Source organism: Mesoplodon bidens (genome assembly GCF_964165515.1).
Source record: "Mesoplodon bidens genome assembly, chromosome: 7".
Classification (NCBI taxonomy): Eukaryota; Metazoa; Chordata; class Mammalia; order Artiodactyla; family Ziphiidae; genus Mesoplodon; species Mesoplodon bidens.
Window position 1 is genome coordinate 113,357,674 of NC_138164.1, and position 18,744 is coordinate 113,376,417.

General features: G+C 58.2%; 1 protein-coding gene across 8 annotated transcripts in view; it reads right to left on the bottom strand.

Moving 5' to 3' along the window:
- Window positions 1-18,744, bottom strand: part of SHANK2 (SH3 and multiple ankyrin repeat domains 2) — a 546,752-nt gene that overhangs the window by 17,522 nt on the left and 510,486 nt on the right. For 7 of the 8 annotated variants that reach the window (XM_081238599.1, XM_081238604.1, XM_081238597.1 and 4 more), the window contains 4 exons: window positions 11,085-11,220; window positions 10,373-10,453; window positions 2,944-3,074; window positions 1,435-1,546 (listed from right to left, as the gene is read on the bottom strand). In XM_081238599.1, coding sequence (XP_081094725.1) covers window positions 1,435-1,546; window positions 2,944-3,074; window positions 10,373-10,453; window positions 11,085-11,220 — 460 coding nt within the window. The remainder of the gene's footprint in view (window positions 1-1,434; window positions 1,547-2,943; window positions 3,075-10,372; window positions 10,454-11,084; window positions 11,221-18,744) is intronic. The other variant, XM_081238603.1, reaches the window with a different exon arrangement.

Genomic DNA, 18,744 nt, shown 5'->3' on the forward strand with positions numbered 1-18,744 from the left:
TTACCATGGTCCCCCCTGACCACGGTCCGAGTTGGAGGACTGGACCTATGGAGCCCGTGGGTGTTGGGTGAGAGAGGGTGCTGAGGGCCCGCAGGGGCGACGGCCGCATCCGGCCGCGTTGGGCCCCAGAGCTCTGGTGTGTCCCCTGGGTGGACTTTCAGATTCTTTCCGACAGCTCAAGATATAAAACCATCAACGGAACGCACTCCGGACACGGGAAGCGGCACACAGACACGGACGCTGACAGACGTCAAGTACGAGGGTCTCGCGTGGGGGGCATGCAGGTTTTTCAAAGAAGTAACAAAACGAATCACTCCAAATCAAAAACGCTCCTAGGACAAACTACAATAATTTATTCCAGTGAGAACTTCCATTCGATAAGGGTATTCCAAATTTCACATACTCCTTGTGGGAGGGCGTTTTGGCATCGCAAAGATGGTTGCTCAGAGGCCTCTCATTGAGCGTGCGTACGTGGTGGCTGCCTGACAATTACGTGCCCAAGGAGCAATAATTTAAGAATACGCCTTATGGAGTAAATTGTTACGTTCACATTACAGATGCCGAACTGTAAGGTTCACTAACCTGATAGAAAGATTCTGCTGTCTGGCAGGAGGAAATCGACTGTTATTAATCAGTTAGAGAGCCGGGGCAGGAGATGGCGTGTGCGCTGCTCTGCGGTGGCCCCGAGCTCCTGGGGGTCTCTGGGGACCGGCAGATGCCACCCCCGCCATCCCTTATCGTTTAGTTCCCGCCAGCTGCCACCCCTTCAAACTAGCGACAGAGGCGCCAGGCCTGAGACCGCAGTGCTGGACACACAGAGCAGTGCCACATCCCCCAGTGTCCGGCAGTGGCCTTAGCTCCTCTGAGAATTTACACGGTAAAGACAGCGCTGGATTATCTCACAAAGGGGCTGTCTGAAGGGGTCACATTTACCTTGCCCGGAACAGAGTCAGCAGGAACCACGTGAAGTTAACAAGAAGGTAGCAGTTTCCCGCAGCACAGAGTACATTGTACCCGCGGAGCGCGAGAGCCTGGCCCAGCCACCCTCAGAAGTGTGTCCATCGAGCTCATCCACAAAGCGCGGCAGTGGCAGTTCACAGGGGACCTGGGCCCACCCCGCCGGCCCACTCTAAACATGCAGGGCGGGGGCGAGGGGCTTCCTGGACGTCACCTGCCCACCTCCACCTCCCTCCTGACTGCGGCCCCTCACCCTGCTGGTATTATCACGGATACTTGGCTTGTGAGGCTGGGAAGCCACCCTGGATTTGGTATCCAGAGGGTAGGAGAGTTTCAGACAGCTCAGATGGTCAAGGCCTCCCTGGGGGTGAGGCCGGGTGCCCGTCCTCTGGTGGGCGGGCCTGGGGCCTCTGAGGGGCACTGCCGAGGGTGCTGAGAGCCAAGGGGCACCTTTGCGGGTGTGGCCACGCTGCTTACCTATTGATTTTTGCCTTCGCATCGTACCTCGAGGGAGGCCCAGAAATGGGCCTTTCGGGCTCCCAGGAACGGTGGGCGTCATCACGGCGATCCCCTGGCGTTCGTACACGGACTGCAAACCAGAGAGCCCGGGGTGAGCTGTGTCAGACCAGCGCCACCCACGGCAGCCAGACACAGAAGCCCTGGGCAGTAGACACCTGTCATGGGGCTTCCCCCAGCTGCTTCTGGGAGCACCTCAGTGTCCAGCTGAGGCCGACGACGGGCCACACCAGCGTCCAGGACCCAGAAGGGGCCCTGTCTGCCCTCAAAGGGCCGATGAGTCCTGCTCAGCAGAGCCATGGTCTGCCTGACATTGACTGGGTATGGCCAGGACGCATGTCCTGTAGGAAAGAGCACCTGGTGGTGGGCAGTGGGGTCCGACCTTGGCCACGTCCGCCTCCGCAAAGTGGGCTGACCGCAGTGGCCCAGAGAGGGGGACAAGCCGAGCGCGGTGCCCTGGGGCACGTGGGCCCCGTGGCAGGCAGGCTGCCAGTCCTTCCTCCTCCGCCTGGTCCAGGAGGAGCCTCGCGTGTCCCTCCTTCGCTTTGCAAACGGCTTCCCTGTGCAGCCCCCGCCCAAGCTGCTGCTTTCTCGACCGGAAGGCAGGTTGCTGGCCGGCCTCACCTCGCGGCGTCGGAGGGCCACTCGGAACAGCCGGGTGCGGAGCCCGAAGGAAACAGGCGTGCGCGCGCCCAGGCTGTTCCCGCGAGACCCAGTCTAGCCAGGCTCTGGGCGTCGGCCCGGCCCAGGGCCTGGAGGGTGTCTGGAACGAGCTGGGTACGGGGTGCCACTGGGGGTGGGGATTCGGGACGCAGGGCCCTGGAGGAGCCGCCCGGGCCTTCTGGAGATGAGGGCAGGCAGGGGGCAGCCTGTACCGTGCACTACGCAAAACCATCACGTCGAACTGATGAAGCTTCTGGGCGTTATTAGGAAGAGGCGCGGTTAAACAGAGTGAGTCAGTGGGAGGCGGATTCAGAGAAGATAACAAAGTCAGGAAGTAACCGTGACAGGTGGGGCTCAGACCGGCAGCAGGCACGAAGCTGGGGTGGAGAGGTCCACGTCTGGAACCTGAGAGAAGCAGCCTGCCCGGACGACGGGCGGCTCTGCCAGCCCGTCGTGGCCCGTGGTCTCTGCTAACCGCCCCCCGGGAATAACGGTGGCCTGAGACCTTCGAGGGGTGGGGTCCCAGGCGTACGCGGAGGCCCTGCTCCCCGGGGTGGTGGGGTCGGGCCTCGTCCGCCCCAGAAGGCTGCTGCTTCGCTCCGGGTGGCCTATGGGAAGGCCCTCGGGGCGAGGTACTGAGCCGGTCACGCAGTGGCCTGCCCCTCACTGCGGGTCTGCACTGGACTGGGGTGCCTGCCACGCGCACGCAGATTGGGGCTCCGGGTCTGGACGCTGGGGAGGGTGAACTGCAACCGCGAGGTCCGCCCACGCCGGCCTGCCGCCCGCTCCCCCGGCCCGGCCACTCACGTTCACGTCCGAGACAGAGGGGAAGCACCGGCTGGTGGGCCGCTGCTTGATGGTGGCCACCCTGGACTCCACTGCCACGCTCTCAGCAGTCCGGGATGGCTTGGAGGCTGGGACTATCTCATCGGGTTTATCTGCAACGTGAACATGACCGTCAGGACGGGCGTCAGTGAGCGAAGCCCCAAAACACAATCGGGCAAGGGGCTGAGTTAGAAAAATGCCCGAGTGCTTTGCGCCTTTTCACAAAGCTTTTATGGTACACGTGGTTTGTCACTGTGGTGTGGAGCACGCGTGCCTCTCGGCCACAAGCGCTGACACTGACAGGACGTGTCCCCCAAGCTGTACCCGCCCCCGCCGCCGGGTGCACGTGGACAAGAGGGGAAAGGAGACCCTCGCGGGGGCAACGCAGCCTCAGCCCCGGAGGCCCCGGCACTCAGAGGGCATCGCTTTGTTCATACTAGCGCGGTTTCTTCTTGCTGGCGGAAGCTAAGTCAACGTTTTGAACATTTTTCTTTTTAAGAGCTCAGAGGTGTGGCTCCTTTGAACCTAAGCGCAGTTGCCAGGGCCTAAGGACCCAGCACCCAGGGCTGGAGGCGGCTGGGCAGCGTGGGTGTAGGCAGGGGTAGAGGTGGGGAGGGGAGGCAGCCCCCCGCTCAGGAGCCAGTCGAGGTTTGTGCCTTGCTGTGCGGGGGAGTCCCCCCTCCCCCAAGAGCTGAACATTCTCGGTTCCTTGTGAAAAAGAAAGCCAAGGGTTAGTTATCGGTGATGCTTACAGATGAAGAAGCGATTTTAAAATTTAAATTTAAAATGTTACACTTGGGGGAAAACCCGAAAACTGGAGCATGTCCTGGACCCGCCCGACACCCTAGCCTCCGCCTGCAAGCCGTCAGGGCTGTTAAAGTGCAGGGCCCTGGTTTGCTGACACCAGGGGCGCCCCCGGGGAGCAGAAGCCAGCGTGAGGCGGGCCTGGTGGGACTCTCCCACTTTGGACCCTGTGAGGCGCTGCACTCTCCCGGCCACCCCCCGAGAACATTCTGTCCACAGCTCGAGGTCTCCTCCTAGCTCACCCCACACCCTTCTGGGGTCTTGTGACGCCCCACGAAGCTCGTGCCATCAGAAAGGCCCAGGCCTCTGGGGTCTCAGCAGCCCCAAGCTGCGAGGCCAGCGTGAGAGTCTGGGCGGGAGCTCCAGGCACCGGGTTTAAGGCCCGTGGCCCCCCAGGAAGAGCGCAGCCGCTGGAGAGGTCCCCACAGACCCTAAAAGGCAGGCCTCTGGCTTCTCGGGGCCCCTTCCTGGTCGGTGCCCAGCCACATCCTGGACCAGGGTGAGGGCCCCACAGTCCCAGGTCGCCTGCTCGGGGAAGGCCGAGGAGCTCAGGCACGGCAGCTCGCGGGAGGCCCTTCCCGACCCGCCAGCTGGCACGGGGACTCCCAGGTCCCCCACCCTCGCCCCGGCATCCTCCCTGCTTCCGGGACCCCCGGCTCTCCCGGCTTCTGGCCTCTTCGAGGGACACTGGTAAGCACCCGCCCCCTTAGGGAGTCGGTTGGAAACACCCACGTCTCTGGCCAGCCCAGCTACGGTTGTGGTGCTGCTTAGCGCCCACCCTCGTGGCCCAGCCTCTCCTCTGACCCTCCTCCCTTTGCCAGATCCCCTGCCCCACACCCCCAGTCCCAGCGACGTGCCTCCTTCAGGAAGCCTTCTGCTTGGGTCTGGGCCAGGATTCTCTTCAGGCTGGGGTTTAACTTGTTCCTGTGCTCGTCTCCCCCCCGCACCCGCCCCCTTGGCTAGAGGACTCAGGGTCCTTGGTTGACGTCCCCAGTGAGCCCATGGTGACCTGCAGGTCCCCTTGGCCCGCTCCTGGAAGCCGGGCACCTCCCGGTGGCTGTCGGCTTTGCTTCGGCCAAGGTGCAGCTCTTTCTCCAACGACGGCGGGGAGTCAGGTCCGTCTCCCGCGTTGGGACCTTCGTCCGCAGGTTCGGCCGTCTTCTCAGGCCCAGCCTTAGCTTCAGCCTGTGCAGCTCCGCTAGGCTCCCCCCCTTCCCTGGGGCCTCCAGGAACGTGGGCCTGGAGGGGATGCCACTGAGTTAGGGAAAGGGCGACTCTCCCATGGGGGGCACTGCAGGTGGGGAGCTCGGCCACCGTGCAGCTGGCCACGTCGGGGCACAGCACGGGGCGAGGGCCGAGGGGCTCCGGGGCCAGACGGCTCTCCTGGGATGGAGAGTTACAACAGCTGGACCTTCCAGAGGCTCCTATCTCCAGCTGGGCCCGGCGAGTCCACGTCTGGTCCCCCCACCCCCACCCCCAGCACGCCTGGGGCCCCAGACATGTGGCAGGCACCCCCAAAACACACCTCGATGGTGGGTGTGCACAGGTGAGGCAAAGGCGCCATCATTAACGACAGCAGTCCCCGACCCCATGGAAATTCTCGGCACCTTCGTCCCGTTTCTCATTCTAACAGGAACCTGGCCGTTAGGGGAGGGGTCATTCCCGTTCTGCAGAGAGAACTGGGGATCTGGGATGCCTAAGGTCATCTGTGCAGGTGGAACTCTGGGAGCAGGTGGGAGCTTGGGCTCCAGTTGGGGGTCACCTGGCCCCCGTGTCCACCCCTGGGCCAGGGTGCCGAGCCTTGGCTGACAGCGGCCATCCGATGGGTTGCCGTCGGAACGGTCTGCCTGGTCCAGCTGACTGGAAAGTCAGGGCGCCGCGCCTGCACAGTCACGCCACATCCACATTGGGTCTGGGGTGTGATTGAAGGTGTATCCCCTGGAGCCACGGCAACCTTGCCGTGGACGTCCTGGTCTTTGTTTAGGCCTTTGCCCTCTGGTCTCCATGCCACCTAAGCCTTCTTTTGAACCAGGACACGTGAGAGCGTCTTGGTCTGTGGGGTTGTGTCGGGGGCTATCGTTCTGTCCTTGGTGACAGCTAGTTAGTGCGGGTTTGTGCGGTTCGTGTACAGAAGGCCACCCTGCGTCGCTTCCCTCCCGGGGGCCCGGGTCCCCTCCTGGCCCTCGTCTCAAAGGGAGGCTGGTGGCCTGACTCGAGACTCCTTTGTTGGAGGGTTTGTTTGCCTGCACGTGAAGGCTTTTAAGAAAAGCTGTGAGACTGGGCTCCTGCCTGTCTTTCTGGCCTCATAAGGATTATTCACGGTTTGTAAGAGCCTGGAGTTGCGTCTCTATTCAAGGATTCCAGATGAAGAGGATTAGTGAGTCCAGCCCCCTGCAGTCTTAAAATGAAGCACTCTGAGGCTGAAAGCAGTCCTGCAGGCCGACTGGAAAGCCGTCGGCTCTTCAGAAACAATCTAGTAGGGAGTTGATGGAAACGCTCTGGAAGTGACTCCTGTGTTTTAACTTTCTAAGCAGACGAACAGTCTGGTGCCCACCGTCCACAGGCTGCACCCTTCCTGGGTGGGGAGGGCGGGTGGTGGATGTCAAGCATGGGTGGGTCGCGCGCAGCCACGTGTCTCGGGAACCAGAGCACAGGTGGGGACCCCTGCCTGTCACCGGAGTCCCCACCCGGGGCCCTCGGCTGACCACAGGCAGGGTCAACCGCGTGTCCGAGCCCTCCCGCGGGAGAGATCCCAGCTCGTCCAGCAGACGTCGCTGATTTTGCAGGAGGGAGGCATCAAATCGTGGAGTGAAACCCCCGAAATCGGGCGAGCTGGGGAAGCTGAGGCCGCCCCCGGGCTGACGCGGCACACCTGGCTGCGAGAGGAGCCTGTGGCCGTGTTTCCTGCTGCACTGCTCCCCGGGGGGCAATGGGGCACCCACCGCAGAGACTCTGTGACCGCCCATCTGCCTGTGGCCACGTGCCGGGCTGGTTCTAGCACCCCTGCCCGCCCCTCAGAACCGTCGGGAGAGCATCCCAGGTGCTCCAGAAATGTCCGGCAATTGGGATTCACAGCCCCTTCAGCTGTTCGGGCAGTCGGCTTCATGGAATGTGTCCTAGTCCCGGAGGCGTCCAGGAAGCCTGTCCCTCCTTGTGACCTTGAACAGCTTGTTTGGCCAGGCTCTCTGGGGGGCAGGGCCAGCCTCGCCCCGTCTCGGGGTGAGCGGGCACGGCACAGGATTTCCTCCACGACACAGCTTCCGAGAGGAAAGCCAAGCGCCCACGGCACCGACGTCACAGATGACGAGCTGCTCGCGCCCGAGCAGCAGCTGTTGCCAGCTGCCCGTCTCTTGCTTAATCGTCCCAGGAGGCCGTGCGGGAATGGGGGCGGGCGGTCTGACCCCAGGAGACTGTCCCTGGCCTGTGGGCCACACACCTTCCAAGGGACGGGCCCGCGGGAGCAGCCAGAGGTGCCCGCGGGGCCTGGAAGCCGTGGTGAAGCCGGTCCCACCGGCTCTGGCCTGGAGCTGCCCTGGGCCAGCGTGGCCCTCACGCCCCCTGGTGCCTGTGAGCATGGTGTCTGGGGACCAGAGCAGGTCCTCAGGAAAGACTCGAGGCATGTGAGCTCAGACTCGCATCCAGTTTTCTCCACTCTCCGAAGGAAGGTGGGTCCCCCTCTCTGGGACTCTGCCCTGGCCCAGGCTGGCCGTGCGGAACACGACATCTGTCCTTTTGTCACAGCCCGGGGTGTTTGGCTGCTGGGGCCCCTGGGAGCGGGTGGGGGCAGGCCACAGGCAGCCCCAAGGCTGGGCCGGCTCCAAGTCTGAGCTGCTTGCTCCCCCCTGACAACAGACTTTCACGGCTAGCCCTGTTGTGGCCATGGGGCTCCTGCAGCCCCTGGTGCGGTGCCTCTTCTGGAAGTTACGGTGGACGGAGGGGGCTGTTCCTGCCAGCTGGCGTTGGCCTTGGATCGAAGCGGGGGGTTCAGAGGGAAAGGTAATCCCAGGAAACTTCCTGTGCCCTGGGCATCCATCACGTGGTTGACACAGAGACCCGTCCTAGAAAGCCCACTGGGAATTTCCCGGGCAGCCCCTGGGGGTGGGGTGGAGGCCCAGGACTGCTCCAGAGAGGCTGAGAGGGTTAGCCTGCCTCTGGGGAGACAGTGGGTGAGAGAGGAGGCGCTTCCCGGTGCCCTAGGACCCGCGACCCTGCCCCCAGGTACCGCCCTGCTGGGTTCCGAGACCTGCCTCCCCACCTCAGCGTTCCGGGTCGTGCCTCGGGCCTGTGAGAGGGTCCCCGCCTGCCCCCGGACTGACAGTGCTGCTTGCAGTCGCTGGGGCAGAGTCATCCCCAGCCACCAGGGGAGGGACCCCCAGAGGTGGGCGCTGCTGCGGGAGGGGCTGCTTGGGGCCCGGCTGGTGTCTTAGCTGCTCACGGCACAGAGGCTGGGTCCTCCGTCGCCACGCCGGCCTGGGGCAGGGGCAGGGGTAGGGAGCGGCATGGCCTTGTAGCTGCCCCCAGCTCAAGGGCAGTCTTCCTGCACGTGTAGAGCAGGACTCCCGGAGAGCGGGGGGTTTTCCGGAGCTGAAGGGAGGTGGCAGCCGCCACCCACGGCAGAGGGCGCTCAGGGGTCCACTTGCCAGGGACCCTGCTGGCCTGCATTCTGGCCAGCAGCCACGGAGGCTGCCTGCCCCCCCGACCCGGGCAGGCCCAGCTGTGACAGGGCGCGGGGTCCCCACAGTTACGATGACGTGGACACGACTTGGGGAGACGCAGAACACGCTGGGGCGCCACAGAGGGGAGGGGCGGGGCAGGTGTGACAGACGGAAACGGGGTGTGTCCTGGGGCTGGGCCCCTGCAGGACCCCGAGCAGGGAGAAGACACTACAAGGTCACGGCACGGTCTAGACTCGACGCTGAGGGCCACAGGCGTGCGTGCGGGGGTGAGACAGACACTGGGTCGCCCCTTACCCTTCTTCTTCCGGACGGAGGCTTGCAAACAGAAAGGGGCGCGTGAGTCCCGTGGCGGTGGGACTGCCCCACCGCGCACCCCCCTGGCTCTGGGGCACACGCGGGTGGGCAGGGATGCCCTGTCTACGCTCTCCTGGGACCTGCTGGCAGGTGGCCTGCCTTTTCTGACTTGCTCTCCGGCACACCTGCTTCCCGCGGGGACAAGGGGCTTTCCTCTCACTCAGCACCTGCCCCTTCCTGGCACCCCGCCAAACTGGACCGCGTGAGCTGAGGCAGCTCTTAGGAAGGACCCTCACAGCGCCCTGAGCTGCACCCCCTTAAAGGTGACCTGCCCGCGGGTTCTCCTGGGGGGAGCCCGCCACAGGCGCCTTGGAGGAGCCTGCGTGGCACATGCTGCCTGGCTTTAGAGAAAAACGGGTGATAATTCACACTGTCCTCCCCGTCGGGGGCTGGGCCAGGCCTGGGGTTCAGGGGGCGTTTCCTGCAGAGTCTTGTTTGGACAGACAAGGTGTGGGCAAGGAGGGGGCCAGAGGAAAGGGGCTCTGGGCGAACTCGTGGCTCTGGGTGGAGGTGGGCAGCCCCACAGCAGTGCTGCCCTTTTCTAGAAGACCTAGGCCTCCAGCTAAGCTGCAGATTCTAGACCCCAGACACGGTGACAGGCGAGGGGGCCCTCGTGGGGAGGACAGAGTGTGGGAGACCCTCCCAAAGGAGCTGCCAGGAAGAAGGGGCCGCTGTGTACTTTCCCGGAGGGAAGGGTCTCCCCCCGAAGGCTGGGACCAGCGGGCAGCGACAGCAAGCTGCAGACCAGTGAGGATGCTCAGACTCCCAGCCCCTGGACCAGCTGGGCCTGACGATTTGTTTTGTGCCCCCGTAACGTGCCCTGGGCAGAGCTCACAGATGCTTCCCCTGCCTGCCCACTGAGCCCCCTCAGCGGAGGAAGCCGTCAGTCCACTCGTCCCCTCCCGTGGGGTCAGAGCGACCTCCTCCTGGAGGGGTCCCTGGGCGCCGTGGTGACACCCCAGTGTGACGTCTGGCCAGCACCCGGAGTCCTCCCTCTCCATCAGCCACGTGGCCACTAGGCCCAGGGCTCACGGTGCTCTGCGCGTCCTTCCCCAGGCCGTGGGGGGCGGGGGGTCCAGCGGCCACAGCCCTCTGTCCTCCGCAGTCCTTTCGAGAAGGCACCAGGAACCCCCTGCACTTGGCCTGCAGCCCACCAGGCCCGCCAACCCCTCGCCAGGGCCACAGCTTTCTGGTCTGAGCCACACACGGTGGGAAAGATTTGGGGGGGCACCCTAGATGGCAGGGGGGCTGCTTGAGGGGGGCCACAGTGGGGCAGCTTACCTTTATCCACTAGTGAGAGGCCCAAAAATTCAAAACAAAACAATGTTAGACGAACCAAAAGGAGGTTAGGCGAAACCACTAACCACCCCCGAAGCCTGCAGGGCCCCAGCGGGCCAGCGTGGGAGCACCGCACACGGGGGCGCTTCCCGACCCCTCTCTGGGTGTCGGGGCCAGGAGAGGGGCGAGAGAGCAAGCAGAGGGCCATGCAGAGGCTGGGGCTTCGCCGGGGCTGGCCCGCCGGCGTGCTGGGTGCTGGCAACGACGCAGGGCTGGGGCGGCTCGGACGTGGCACTCACCGAGCTCCTCCAGTTCCGAGGTCATGGACTTGGAGCGCAGCGTGAGGGCCGTGGTCGGGGCGCGCTTCGGGGGTGGAGGAGCTTGGGGGGCAGACGGGAGGGAGGGAGGTGAGAGCCGGGCCCTAGTGCCGCCACCCCCTGCCCCTTCCAGAACAGATAGCAGGTGGGGCCCCTGGACCTGCTGGGAAGGCTGAGATGGGGCCTCCCCCGAGGTGGGGAAGCTGGCAGTGGTCACGGCTGTGCTGAAATACCGGAGGTCCCGACGTGCTTCTCCAGTCTCTCTCCTGCCGAGGGGTGGCTCTGGCCTGCTCCCGGCGCCCCTCTGCAGGCCTTGCTCAGCCCCAGTGTCCCCCAGCTGTGACCTCCCTTGGGAAGGAGGGTGGGCCCGAGGACCTCTCCGTTCCATGGGCCCAGGCTGCATGCCATCACAGTGACCGATGCAGGTCAGTTTGGAGCGGGAGCCCCCAGGCCTCTGTCTGCTGAGCACAGCCCTGGCCTGAGGCCGCCCCTCCCTGTGGGCAAGCCCGAGTCCCCTCCTAACCTCCCTTTCTGACTTGTTTCCTACTCTGGGGCAGGGGGAACGGGACCCCCCCGGCCCCCAGCGGCAGGAGATTGGGGCCCCCCCTCACAAGCGCCTGAGCACAGGGGGCTGGGGGGAAAGAGCCCTGCCCCCCACCCATCCTTCGGGCAGGGCTGGCGGCTGGGAGGGCACCTTTCTTCCTGGCCGTGTCATCCGGGTCGAGGTTCCTGGTCACTGTGACCACCTTGAGGACGAGGTGATTCCCCCCCTGGCGGATCAGGTTCACCACCTGCCGGTGGCCGACCTTCACAACGTTCTCGTCGTTAACCTGCGGGGAGAGAGGGCAGGGCGGTGAGCTAATGGGATCCGGCGCCCGCCTGGAGGGGGGCGCACGTGGGCAGGCCCCGTGGGGGCCAAGGTGCCTTCGGGGAAACCGAGCAGCAGCCGCGCGGCCTGGAGGGTGAGGCCGGGCCTCCTGCAGCCCAGAGCTGGTCACCGCCGGGGCCGCTTTCCGGGGGCGAACGTCCCTGTGGCTGCTGCGAGGAAGGCGGACCGGGCTCGGAGCGGGGAGAGCCTCCCTTGGTGGCCCAGCCCCCATCCCCTCCCAGGTGGGCTTTGGCACCCGCTGTCCCCCCAGCTCCTGGGGTGAGTGCCGGGCACGGAGGGAGGCACAGAGAGCGAACCCACAGGAGGTGGGGTCCATGGCGGCTCCAAGCGCCGTCTTCGAGGAAAGAAAACTGCCCTAATGATCGAGAACTGAAAGAAGCACCTGAAACCGTGCCCAGGCTTGCGATCGCCAGTCCACGTTTTGCTGTACTTCTTTCTCCTGCTGTGGATTCCTTAAAAACCGTCAAAGTGCAGTGTAGCCACAAACAGAAGAGTCAGCAAGGTTTGGTGAGTCTTCACAAATCCAGCACCCCATGTAACCAGACCCCAGCGGACGCACCAGGTGCCCGGCTCTGACGACCAGGACCCAGGCGAGCGGGTCTCATCACCTCTGCGGGCCTCTTCCAGGCCAGCTCGGTCTGCTTCACCCCGGCTCTCCCAGGGCCCGGGAACCCCTTCAGGCCTGGATGGGCAAACCAGACAGCTGGCCACCGGGGAAGGGCGGTTCAGGAGGCTGCTTGGGAGGGGGAGATGCGCCTGATTCCGGGCGGCAGCCGCAGTCTTTGCAGTGACTCCTAGCGGCTCTCCTTTTCGCTGGTTTTCTCAGAGGGTGATTAGGGAGCCAGGTGAATTCAGGGAGTAAAGAAGTTCGGTGGAGGGAGAGGGCACGGCTGTCCCCGAGCTTGCCAGCGGGGAAGCAACGGGCCCAACTCAGCCAGACCGCAGGTACCCGGGACACGCCGTCCGAGGCCCACTGATCTCCCTCCCTCTGCGTCTCTCCTCCCACAGGTATGCTGAGACAGCGGTGCTCATTCGTTCATTCCAGCCACCACTCTTGCTCTGAGGGCCCCCTAAATCCAGGAGGTACAGGGGGTGGACGGTCCGTCCCCACCCTCCGGGGGCTTACATTCTCATGGGGGAGTCGGACGGCATGGAAGTCAATGAACAGATGTCATCTCAGCTGTGCTGAGTGCCACCAGAGAAAGCAGGGCCGGCAAGAGAGAGGGGCGGGCGCTGTGCACAGGCATTGGGTTGTGGTGATGGGGCACTGGACATCCGGCGCAGCCAGGGGCGAGCATGAGCCTGGCACATTCGTGGGACAGCAAGACGGCCAGGGGGCCAGAGCAGTGTGAACCCAGCGGGGAGAGAGTAGAAGAAAAGCCTGGGTTCTGAGAGGCCCAATCAGAGGAGCCTTGAGTGCCAGCTGAGACCTTAGCTTTTGAGCATGAGAGGGGTGCGGCAGGTTGATGTTTCAGGAGCGCCAGTCACTCGGGATGGGAGGAGGGGGTGGGGCAGAACCCGGGCTGGGAGCACGGGCCGCTTGGACCGGAGGGAGGCAGGAGGGGTGGGGAGACCCGGTCAGGTCTGGAACCACGGGACGCGGCAACACGGGTTGTGTGGGACGGAGCTGCCCGAGGCCCTGGTGAAATGCCTGCAGCACAGACGGCCCCCGGCCGCCCACCCTTCAGGCCTCGGCGGCCAGCCCGGTGCGAGGAGGGCGGACCAAGAGGAGGACCGCACCCTGCCGCCGACGGGCGGGCGGGCCCCTGCGCTATTCGTGATGGCCCAGCGCAGGCACGGGGAGGGGCTCAAAGACCCCCCCAAGGACGAGCGCGACACCTGCTCCAGACAGAAGGACCAGCTTCTCAAGCCCACAGTGGGTAGCAGCCCCTGCCACGGAGCCCACCCTGACCGTGGGCCCCTCGTGCTCTTCTTTCCCCTTCCATCTCCCCTCAGCCACACCCAACTTAAGGTCACACGCCGCTTTGCAAGTAAAGAAGCTCTGGATGGAGTCCGGCCCCCAGAGCAAGAAGCACACCAAGGCCAGAGCCGCCGGCTGCGTGGGCTTTTGTGGATCCGTGGCTGCTGCACAGGTGGCACTTCAGCAGCGACGGCATGGAGGTGTCAAGTGACTGTGCTGTGACACATACGAATACCCTCTTCCAAGAAGGCACAGAAACACCAGCAACACAAGTCCACCTGGAATCAGGAAGCCCATGACCAGCGAGGCAGGATGGGAGCATGCAGCTCCCTCCCCCTTCCAGCACAGAGGAACAGAAGAGCAGAGCTGCACTGCAGTTTCCCAGCCTTTGAACAAACTGAAGCTTCAGTGTAGCCAGAACGGGACTGTGGAGCCAGCTACCACCCTTAAAGCACATGCTCCGAAGTGCTCATGTGCTGACAGGAACCTCAGAGACTGAGTACGTTAAATGCTTGCTGTTTCTTCAGTTGCCCACTGAACTTTCATGGTCCCTCAAAGACAAAAACAAAAACAAAAAACCCAAAAACACACACACACACACACACCACACTGGGCCTACAATTCTGGCATGCTGCCACCAGGAGGTGGGTGCCTTAATCAGCCACCACATTTACAGGTTAAGCCAAGTCCTGAAGATTACAGCCTCGGAGCAGATCTAGTCACCTGTAACAGTGCCATTCTCTCCATTGCATCATTCTTACATGCAGACACCGTGCAATTTACGCAGGGAGTAAAGTATGGCCACGTCCTGGCAGAGGGCAAGAATACCAGCCTGGCCACCACCTTGGTTCAGGGAACTTCTGCCTTCCTTTACACGCTTTCGTATCCTTCTAAATAATTCTCTAATTCCACTTAAATTGTTACTTGAAATATCAAGCTTGTATGTGTACATAGTTTAAAGAGGCAGAGGCAGAATTCTACAAGGCTTGTTACAAAGCCAACAGGACCTCACCACCTAGCCCCACTTCTCATTCCCAAAGCCTTCAACCGGTTCTTTCTATATCCATCACTGCGTCTCTCACCATGCTGCTACTTGGTGCTTTAATTTTAGATGTCATCTGCTGACACACCGCTACTGGAAATGATGATCTAGCTCAGCATTCTCAGCTGTGGCACTACTGCAGTTCTGGACCAATCAATCAGTTCTTTGTTCGGGTATGCACTGCAGGATGTTAAGCAGCATCCCTGCGTTCCACCCACCAGGTCCAGCAATCCACTCCCCCGCAAAGTGACAAGCAGGAAGGTCTCTAGCCATTGCCAGTTGTCCTCTGGGAGGTCAAAGTCACCCTCAGCTGAGGCTGATAACTACGAATTTAGCTCTTTTTCTGCATTCCCCCGTACCACCAGTTTTCCAGGACTTCCATCCTCAGGTGATAGTTACATAGTAGTTTTAACCAGATCAACCTTCAGGGTTTACGTCATGACTAACATCTGTCTACAGGTAAACCACATGGTATACTATGATGACTTTGCCTTTTCCAGTGCGTTTTGTTTCCCCTGGAGTGAAATAATTTTCTGGTGTTTTTAGACTGGTTTAATTTTCTGTGTACTTAACAGTAATTCAAGTCCCAACACTTCCTTAATTACGTAAATCTCTTTTCAAAATCTTCAGGTACATTGGATGTCTTGTTAAGTTTGTCTTCTTGAACAAATCACTCCTGAAGACGTCTCTAACAGTGTGGGTTCAGTGTTCTGTTGGCCTGTGTCCCCATTACTGTCACCCTCAGGATTCCTTCTGATTCTGTCTTGTGTTGGATCTTCGACCACATGTATGTATTTCTTTGATTCAGAACCTCATTTTTGGTAGAGGACGTTCTCCAGTAGTTTTCCAATGAAAGGAGTTTGGGAGGTGATTTTTTTTAGACATTGTCTATTTTAAATGGCTTTACCTGCACACTTAAATAGTAGTTTGCCTGGGTAAAAAATTTGAGGTTGGAGGGTAAGGTAAAGTAAGCTCCTAAGACTAGCTCTTCTGCAGGTAAAAACTGTAAAGCCTGGACAGAATATACTCCCTCATCCTCAAACCCAAACCAACAAAAACAGTTCCCTGAAAGCTCTGGAACGTGAACAAAGGTAGGCAGATTTTGGATGGGAGTGGAAAATCGGAAGCTTTGGGCCATGGACACACACAGAGTGGTGTGAGTTACCTGATGCTCTGGTAGAAACCGAAGCCTTTCTGGTTTGAGAAATCAGAGGACAGAGCCCTTTGTGTCCACAGCTGCCAAAGTGAGGGGAGAATTCCAGAGAGGGGAGAGCCAGAGAAGAGTAGTTCCGTGTTCTGTGTGTAAACTCTTCCCAAGTCTGTGGTTGACATCTGAACTGTGTGTGCACAGGGCCAACTCAAAATAGCTTGCAGATAAGGTTAAAACACCGGAACTGCTATTTGAGTAGCTGCCACAGCAGGCTAGACAGTTTGCAGCTTGAGTCTAACCAAGGTAGTTGTCAACTGAAACAAAAACATCAGCACTCAAGAAGTGTAACAGAATCTAGAGTTGCCACAGCATAACATTCACAATATGCAGGATACAATACAAACTTACCTGACGAATCCACAGGTGACCAAGGTGTTGGGATTACTAGACAAGGACCTTAAAGCAGCTGTTATAACAATACTCAACTGGGTAAAAGAAAATACACTCTTAATGCATGAAAAATAGGAAATCTCAGCAAAGAAAAAAAAAACATGAGAAATGTCAGAGCTAAAAAAATACAGTATCTGAAATTTAAAAAAGCACTGGATGGGTTTAATAGCAGAATGGATATGACACCGCAAAGAGTGAACTTCAATTCAGTACAGAAACAGGACTTACCCACTACGAAGAGAGAAAAGGTTTTCAGAAGTGAACGCGGTGTTAAGGACTTGGGGGACAAGGTCAGAAGGTCTCACATAATGATAATTAGAGGCCCAGAAGGGGAGAGTAGTCAGAGTCCCAGAAGAGAGAGAGAAAACGGGTCAGAAAATATGATGGCTGAGAAGTTCCCCAGTTAGGTGAAGGATATTAACGTACAGATTCAAGAAGCTCAGTGATTCCCAAGTATGATAAATACCAAGAATATCATGCCTAGGCACATGATAGTCAATCTGCTGAAAGCCAGAGAAATCTTAAAGCAGCCAGAGAAGGACACATTACTTACATAGGAACCATGATTTGAACTATTGTGGACCTCACATCAGAAGCCATGGAGACAAGAAGAGCCTGGAACAGCATTTTAAAACCGTAAAAGTAAAATAATCATCAACCTAGAATTCTATAACCACTGAAAATATAAAGAAGGAAGGCAAAATAAAGACCTTTGTAAATAAATGATAACCAAGAGAATTCGTTGCCAGCAGACCTGTACTACAAATAATGCTAAAGGAAGTTCTTTAAGCTGGAGGAAAATGATGAAGAATCTTTAGAAGGCATGAAGGATGTGAGAAATGATAAATGCCTGGGCAAAATATAAAAGATGATTTTCATTCTCATTAAAAAATAGATACGACTGTTTTAGGCAGAAATGCTATTGTTTTGTGGGGTTTATAATGTGAGTAGATGCAATACCTTAGACAGATGTAGCATAAAGGAAGGCAGGAGTGAGGCAGATACAGCTGTACGGCTGCCAAGTTTTTATACTTCACGTGAAGTGTGCAGTGTGAATTCTAAGTGGACGGAAGAGTAGCGTCAATAATGAAATTAATGGGATAAAGCTCCAGTTAAAAAGCAGAAGCTATAAAAACAGATTTAAAAAAAGACCTAAATATGCTGTTTGTGCACTTGACACAGAGAGATTGAAAGTAAATCAATGGAAAAAGGATTTCCCATAGATGGAGTGGCTGTATTAATATCTGACAAAATAGACTTTATCCACTTTGCAAAACAGTTTGGCAGTTCCTCAAAAAGTTAAACATGGGGCTTCCCTGGTGGCGCAGTGGTTGAGAGTCCGCCAGCCGATGCAGGGGACACGGGTTTGTGCCCCGGTCCGGGAAGATCCCACATGCCGCGGAGAGGCTGGGCCCGTGAGCCATGGCCGCTGAGCCCGTGCGTCCGGAGCCTGTGCTCCGCAACGGGAGAGGCCACAACAGTGAGAGGCCCGCGTACCGCAAAAAAAAAAAAAAAAAAAAAGACTTAAGGAAAAGAGCATTACCAGAAATAAAATGGGATATTTCATAATGATACAAGAGGTCATTCATAAGGACATAACAGTCATAAACATTTATGCAACTAATAACAGAGCCTCAATATAATGAAGCCAGATTTGACAGAATGAAAGAGATAGGCAACTCTGCAAACATAGTAGGACATTTTAATGCCCCTGTCTCAAACTGATGAAACAGCTAGACGGAGAAGGAACATATTTTCCTTGGTCCAGGTTTTCTGAAATTTGCTGATATGCCTTGGTGTGTCTCTGTTTTCATCTCTCATACTGGGTACTCATGAATCCCTTTCCATCAGGAAACTTGCATTCCTCCATTCGAGAAAGTTTCCTTCCGTTATTTCCTGAACACTTCTTTTCTTTCATTTTCTCTCTCTCTCTTTTTTAAAAAAAATTTGCCCTCACTGCGCAGCATGCGGCATCTTAGTTCCTCAACCAGGGATCAAACCAGCGCCCCCTGCAGTGGAAGCACGGAGTTTTAACCACTGGACCGCCAAGGAAGTCCCTCATTTTCTCTTTGAGGTACACTTATTTAGCACATGGTGGACCTTCTGGGCTGGCCCTCTAATTATCTTTCCTCTCCAACTTTCCACATCTCTTTCTGGGAGATTCTTTTCAATTTATCTTTCAATTTGTCTATCAAAATGTTCATATCTGCTGTATTTTTAATTTCAAGAGCTCTTATTTTGTTCTCTATTAGTTTAAAAAAGAGCGTTTTGTCCTTACTGCAAGGATGCAATATCTTCTTTTATCTCACCGATCATATTAATAATGTCTTTTCATAATCTTACTCTCCCTGCATAGTCTGTTTCCTCCTTTTTTTTCCTCCACAGTATGTTTGTTTGGGGCTTTCTCTTTCATATTAATTCTTTCACCGATGTCATATTTAAGGAAGACCCCTAAAGAGCTGATTTCTGTCCCAGCCAGTTATTTTGTGAATACTGACAAACTGATCCTAAACTTCATATGGAAAGGCAAAAGACCACAAATAGTTAATGCAGTACTGAAGCAGTACAGAGTCAGGTGCCTGACGTCAAGACTTACTACAGAACTTCACTAATCGAGTATTGGCGAAAGAATAGACAAATAGATCAACGGAATAGAACAGATAGCCCAGAAATAGACCCACACAAATCCAGTAACTGATCTTTTACTAAGGAGCAAAGGCAATTCAATGGACAAAAGATGATCTTTCAACAATGGTGCTGGAACAATGGGACAGCCACATGCAAAAAAAAAACACAAAAAACTAGACACAGACCTTACACCTTTCACAGAAATTAACCCCAAATGGGTCACAGACCTAAAGGTTAAAACACAAGATTATAAGACTTCTGGAAGATAATGTAA